Source organism: Urtica dioica, chromosome 12 (genome assembly GCF_054948205.1).
Source record: "Urtica dioica subsp. dioica isolate 48M chromosome 12, U.dioica_male_clone48M_v1_H2, whole genome shotgun sequence".
In the NCBI taxonomy this organism is placed as follows: Eukaryota; Viridiplantae; Streptophyta; class Magnoliopsida; order Rosales; family Urticaceae; genus Urtica; species Urtica dioica.
The window spans coordinates 20076511-20083763 of record NC_142767.1 but is presented as its reverse complement, the minus strand read 5'-3'; the positions used below and the strand labels follow the sequence as shown (position 1 = coordinate 20083763).

General features: G+C 36.4%; 1 protein-coding gene across 1 annotated transcript; it reads right to left on the bottom strand.

The window, feature by feature from the left end:
- Positions 1–2798, bottom strand: LOC149380091 (uncharacterized). The gene is made up of 4 exons (XM_089603452.1): positions 1837–2798; positions 1251–1616; positions 867–944; positions 1–630 (listed from the first exon to the last, which is right to left on the bottom strand). The coding sequence occupies exons 1-3, from the start codon at positions 2728–2730 to the stop codon at positions 897–899; spliced, it is 1308 nt and encodes a 435-aa protein (XP_089459578.1). The 5' UTR covers positions 2731–2798; the 3' UTR covers positions 1–630; positions 867–896.
- Between the last annotated feature and the right edge of the window lie 4455 nt (positions 2799–7253).

Genomic DNA, 7253 nt, shown 5'->3' with positions numbered 1-7253 from the left:
AATGATAATATGTTGTTCTGCCAACTTCTTTGCGGCATACAACTCTTCCTCAATTTGCGCTCTAGTTTTGCCTTCTGGAACCGTACCATAAAACCATGGTTGGCTATCATCCCATGCCTCTTCCTCAAGTAGTTTTTCTTGACGGTCCAACCTTTCTCTTTTTTCTGATTCCGTTTCAGAAAAACACGGAAGTACATACTCTTCTTGACCAACTTGGTCTTCTTTCTTGTCTTCATTCGTCCCTTCGGGGTTGTCCCCATCGGGCTTGTCTCCGTCGGGCTTGTCCCCATCGGGCTTGTCCCCTTCGGGCTTGTCCCCTTCGGGCTTGTCTCCGTCGGGCTTGTCTCCGTCGGGCTTGTCCCCGTCGGGCTTGTCCCCTTCGGGCTTGTCCCCTTCGGGCTTGTCCCCTTCGGGCTTGTCTCCGTCGGGCTTGTCCCCGTCGGGCTTGTCCCCTTCGGGCTTGTCCCCTTCGGGCTTGTCCCCTTCGGGCTTGTCTCCGTCGGGCTTGTCCCCTTCGGGCTTGTCCCCGTCGTTTTCGTCGGGTTTGTCCCCGTCGTTGTCGTCGGGCTTGTCCCCGTCGTTGTTTTCTTCTTCTTCTGTCTTCTCTTCCTCTTCCTTTTCCTCTTTTCCCTATACAAACAATCAACAAGTTCAAACAGTCTACAATATCAGTTATTGTCTACTTAAAATCAATTCTACGATTGCAGTCATTGTGTACTTATAAGTCTACAATTTCTGTAATTGTAGACTTTGAAGTCTACAATTTCAGAAATTGTATACTTCTAGGTCTACAGTGTCAGTAATTGTAGACTTAAAAGTCTACTATTGTAGAAAGTGTAAGTCTACAATTTCAGTCAGTAATTTACCTTGTTGTTTTCTTCTTCTTCTGTCTTCTCTTATTCTTCCTTCTCATCTTTCTTTTCCTCTTCCTTTTCCTCTTTTCCCTAGACAAACAATCAACAAGTTCAAACAGTCTACAATATCAATTATTGTCTACTTAAAATCCATTCTACGATTGCAGTCATTGTGTACTTATAAGTCTACAATTTCAGTAATTGTAGACTTTTAAGTCTACAATTTCATTTATTGTATACTTATAGGTCTACAATTTCTGAAATTGTATACTTATAGGTCTACAATTTCTGAAATTGTATACTTCTAAGTCTACAGTTTTAGTAATTGTAGACTTAAAAGTCTACAATTTCAGAAAGTGTAAACGTATAGGTCTACAATTTCAGTCAGTAATTTACCTTGTTTTTTTCTTCGTCTTCTTCTGTCTCTGATTCATCATCAGAGTCAGTTTCATATTCACTCTCACTTTCATTTTTTTTTTCAACGACCGTTTCCTTCACTGGTGTGGCATCTGGCTTGTTGTCTGGCTTACCATCACCATCGGACTCGGTCTCGGACTCGGTTTCACTTTCTGTCCCCGTCTCTGTTTCACTTTGTGCTTCCTTGTTGTTGTTCTTCTCCGGCTGTGGATCAATCTTCGCCGAGAGAGCTTTGACAATTCCCCTAATCTCGTTCTTGAAAACTTCATTGGCGGCCTTAAACCCTGTCCATTCAGCCTTCAACTGAAGGATTGAATCTTCCAGCTCTATGAGCTTAAGTTGGGTCTGTAAGGTTAGAAAATGGACAATATATCAAAACAGTGTATACATTGACGTTTACAATACAACTGATTGTAGACAATTACGTCTACAATTTATGAATGTAGACATTGACGTCTACAATTGAACTGATTGTAGACATTTACGTCTACAATTGGTACAAATTGTAGACCTGAATATCTACAGTAGTGGTTATTGTAGATATATAGGAAGGTAATGTACTCACCCGTGAATCATCATTGTTGGACCTCGAGGTGGAGGTGGACGCGAGGGAAAGTACATGATTCTGCTTAAACTTCTGCTTCTTCTTCTGAGGGAGTATATCCTCAACCTCAGCGCCAAGTGGTCTGAATTCTACATCCTGGAAATTAATCTCCTTCAGTCTTGAATCCAAGACATGCGCATTTGTTTTCCACCGCCGCATAAGTGGTACGGCGGTTTCAGACACTTGTTGGCAGAGCTTTAGAGCAGTCAGCACAGGCAGGCACTCGTACGCCCAGACTTGAAGCGGGTAGACGAAACCCGGGAAGTTGATTTTTTGCTTCGACTCCGCCTTGGAGGCCATCTTCATAACATACTTCCGCACCTGTCCGTGGAAGAAATTCCACGCCACGTTCCCCCATGGATGTTTGTTGAATTCATCCAAGTCCTCGACAAGCATTGCCCAAGACATGTTTTGTATCGGGGTGTGAGCCGGAGCGGCGAGGAGAATGTTCGTCAGGAAGTGAAGTAGTAACAACTTCACTCGCTTTTGAGTGTTCTCCCAAGACTTGCTTTTACTTAGCATTGACGTCAACACTCCCCGATTCTTCACGACGCCTCCAAGGAAGATTTCTTTGAACAAGCTACCTTCCACATCGGTAATCTCCACGTCACAGGGGCTGTAGTCATCGACGTAGCGAAGACCAGTTATCTCCGCGAACTGCTTTGCTGTAAAAGGTCTCGGTTCCCCACCAATCTCTATGTAGATCGCGTCATCTGACTCGACCCCCTCAAAATCACCAACCCTCATCAACAGGTGATTAATAATCTTAGATGATTTGGTGATTTTTGGATGATCAAGGAACTGGCCGAAACATGACGCACTAAACAACTCCTTCTCCTCAGGAGACATGGCCATCGTCTCCTCAAACTTGTCCAATGCGCCGAAGAAGCTGAAATTATGGTCGACAATCTGTTCTTCGGCAACAAACCTCAGAAATCCCTGCATATGCCAAGAAAAAAACATGAAAATCTACACAAACACTCCTCATATCACCAGAATTATATCTACACAAAAGTGCTCATACAAAAACCAGTCTACAATTTCTGAAATTGTAGACTGTTATGTCTATAATTTCCAGAATTGTAGACTGTTATGTCTACAATGTCTGGAATTGTAGACTATTATGTCTACAATTTCTGAAATTATAGACTTTTATGTCTACAGTTCGCGTGACTGTAGCCATTTATATCTACAGAATTTATTATAGACATAAACATCTACAATTCTAGTGACTATAGCTATAAATGTTTACAACTACAGAATTTATAACCTATTAAGTTTTTAAAACACTATAAATGTAGATCAAACATTCTACAATCACATGAATAATAACCTAAACTCATCTTTGCATGCTATAAAAAAGTTACCCCAAACGCTCAAAGTGAAGAAATTTACTTCATAAGTGAAGAAAAAAACATGAAAATCTACACATATCACCAGACTTATATCTACACAAACAGTACTCATACAAAAAAGAGTCTACGATTTCTGAAATTGTATACCTTTATGTCTACAATTCTGATGACTGTAGCCATTTACATCTACAGTTCATATAAATGGCTACATTCACAAAAATTCTAGAAATAAAAGTCTACAATTACAGCTATTGTAGATGTCGAAAAATAGTCTACAACAACAAAATGGTGTGAAATTGTAGACATAAACATATACAATTCTATGAACTATAGCTTTAAATGTCTACAATTACAGAAATTATAACCTATGCAGTTTTCAAAACACAGAAAATGTAGATCAACGAAATCTAAATAATAACCCAAATTCAGTTTTGCATGGCATAAAAAAGTTACCCAAAACACTCAAAGTGAAGAAATTTACCTCATTTACAGTTGGTTTTCGTTTTCTGAGTTGAAATTGCGATGTCTCATCTGAATTTGACGCCGGTGAGTCAATGACCGGTTTTGGTTTCTTCACTCGAGACTTTGTTGGCTTCTTGGCCGGAGAAAGATTTTTCTTCAGCGGCGCCGGAGCTTTCTTCATCGTCCTCGGACTCTTCCGAACCGGCGCGCGTTTTTTGGCCGTCATTTTCTGCGATTTTGGGTTTCAAAAAATGGGATTCGTAGAGATTTGAAAGAATAATGAGCAACAAACTTGAGATTTTTAGGAGAGATTAGAAACGGCCCCGGCGATTTCGGCGACGTGGGTGACAGATCCCGGGATTTCGGCGACGTGGGGGAGGGCACCCGGCGATTTAGGCGAACTGGGTGAGGGTTTTAGATACGCGCGAAGAAGGAGATGAAAATGGGTTTCAATTTCGTTTTGATTTTGATATACTCGGTATTTGGGAAATGGGTATTTTCAAAACAAAAAATTAACTCAAGGGCAAATATGTACTTGCTCACTTCAACAACTACTAAAAGTGTCCAAAACAAGAAACTCTACATTTTGGTCCAAATCATTACAAACACTACTACATCCGGCCATTTCCCCAAATATCAGTCGCTATGTAAAGGATATTTTTGGCCCATTTGAGTTTGGTGTAGCCCAAAAAAAGATTGAGCCCGTTTAAGTTTGTGAGAGAGACGCTAATACATATTTTAAATATGTTAATTCCCTGAATATCTTATATTTCAAATCTTTATTAAATACTCCCTTATTTTTATTTTTCAGTAAGTTTTGACCTTATTTTAAATCAAAAGGTACAAAAAGATAAATGAAACTTTAAACAATAAAAATAAATAAATCAAATTAAACTGGAATGAATAAAAACAATATAGAAAATAATGCATAAAAAATGCCTATAAAATAAAAATACACGAGTAATTTAAGGGATTAAATTTAAAATAGAAATGATCAAGACTATAATTTTTTTCAATAAGTTTTTCGAATTCCTACAAAAAATTTAAAAAAATATAGAAATAAGAGTGTTTAGTGACAACCATGTCACTAATTTTGACAGTATTAGTGACATGCTTGAAAATTATTGAAAACACTCTTATTGATGTCAAAATCTGAATTTTAATTAAAGATACTATAGATCATTCCCACTCCAAGTTTAGGCATGACTCTTATGTCCATGTTTATGACTTAAAATCAGCCTTACTGAAATGAGTATATATACAAATTTTAATCTATCGATTAGATATCAAAAATTCTATAAATATTGAAATTCATAAGTTTATATGTCTTAAACCCTATATATATATATATATATATATATATATATATATATATATATATATATATAATTAAGATGTTCAACCCAAATTAAAAGGTTTAAATGTCTTATAGTTTAATTTTTTTTCACCGATATGATCTAAAGTGTGATTTGCCTAAAAATTATTTTACACCAAACTAACACTTCAAAAAAAAAAAAAAATCGGTGGTCCGATCCGATTTACAATTTTTTTTTAACCCCCTAAATAGAGCACATAATTTTATTGTATCGCAAGTCAACTCAAATTAGGCGTGTTATAAAGTGCGGTTCGTGACAAATTGACGCTATTGTGGTTTTATGCACATCCAACTTCCCTGATGGAGTCACCTTAGCAATCGAAGAGATTCTACGGCCTTTATCAAAACCTGTGGTTCGTTTCAAGGACTCGGTCTTCGTCGGAGATGTGGCCAAATTTAAAGGCATGCAAAAATATAATATCCTATCTTGTTCATTACAATATTTCTAAAGCCTTTGGCAAAAGTGTCTATGAAGGGCATGAAATGATAGGATTGTTTTTTCTACTGATAATTAGACGATCCACAATGAGGTTTTAGGGAAAAGGATTTGCACTTTTTCAAAACATCTTCCAATAAGTATTTTTCTTTGGTTTGCTCTATATTATTTTATACATATGCATAATATATATGTGCGTGGAATCATCTGAATTATATATTCCAGTCATCATCGATGTAGTGACGGTGTTAATTGATACTTAACATTGCTTTCTCTAGATTCCTTTTGTTATATTATTACGAGGCACTAAAACTAAAATAGAGGAAGCAAGTACTGGTATTGATAAATAATATGTCACACAATTTGATAATTCATCAACCATGGCAGATGATTGATCTCTCATAAATTAGCCATACACTAAAATATATACATTGGAATGGAATGAATGCCTGGTGCAATGAAAAGATAATAATACAATATGACTATTTATTTTCTATTTTTATTTTTAGAATAAGGATATGATAGTCAAATTAGAACAGCCCCAAAAGGGAATCGAGTCAATGGAATCAATGAACTAGTGCGTTCCTTTATTTTGTAATTAGTGACGAAACCTAGGGTGAATAAGATAGTGACAAAGTGAAATACAAAAAGATAATAGTTAACATGTAGTTGTAAATATCACGTGGCCATATAAACAAATGATTGATTAGCTGTTTAAAGTTTTAAACAACCGCATGCCAATTATGCTAATATAATAATAATAAAAAAATATAATATGATAGAAACCCAAATCCAAAGCAAGCTATATAATGGAATTTAAGTTTGGTAACACTAGCACAGAATATATGCTTAAATTATAAATACAATGACAATATATTATAGCATATATTTCACTATTTATATTTGGGTGTTATAAAAGTAATTTGGAGTTATTTATACCATTTGTCTATTTTATAGTAATTGAAATCTTTAGTAATCTACTCAAGGCATTAGTTTACTTTACAGTGATAAATTAGCTAGAGGACCAAAATATAAATCATAATCCTTTGATGATTGATATGACTATACAGAATGTTAAGCCGCATTATAGTTACAAACTACAATCAATTCAGAACAAAAACTAGAAGATAAAAAAGAATATAATTGGTAGAGAGAAAAAAAAAATGGTTTGATTATATTTCATTGCAAAACAACTACACGAGCCCTTGTATCTAATTGTATGAGTTTAATGGTACGTGTCGATCTGAAGTTATGTTCATTATCTATAAAAAGCGGGTCCTTCATCTCACTCGATTTCCCTCTCTCAACATATGCAATGTCCTTCCGATGTTTTATGTCGTCGTGAAAAAGAGTCAAACCCGATTTTTTTTTATTATACCCTCACGCTATCAAATCCATATTTTCCAAATTTATCATAACACGGGTTATTTTTAGGGCAACATTGAAACACAACAAAGCGGCTACAAGAAGCTCTCCCCGAAAAAACTCAAAAATGTCACCGCCATCTTGACCGGCGAGAAGTAGAACAACGAAGTAGGTGATCACCTCGTCCATGTCTAGGTCTTGATGCTCACACTGAGTAGTAGAACATTGTCGCCGGTCGATTCCGCATTGCTCTTTCTATTTTGCAGTCTCTGATATCCTCGAAAGATTTTCATAAACATATTAGGCTTCTAGGATGAGTATTAAGATCCTTATGAACGAGTCATCATAAATAATTGACTTGAAAATTTAGGATGGTTTCATGGTC

Excerpts from the sequence above, each read along its gene's own strand:
- LOC149380091 (XM_089603452.1), bottom strand. The coding sequence starts at position 2,730 with ATGGCCATGTCTCCTGAGGAGAAGGAGTTGTTTAGTGCGTCATGTTTC. Across the intron at positions 1,617-1,836 it reads CCAACAATGATGATTCACGG|ACCCAACTTAAGCTCATAGA; the intron begins GTGAGTACATTA and ends CTAACCTTACAG. Across the intron at positions 945-1,250 it reads AAGACGAAGAAAAAAACAAG|GGAAAAGAGGAAAAGGAAGA; the intron begins GTAAATTACTGA and ends TTGTTTGTCTAG.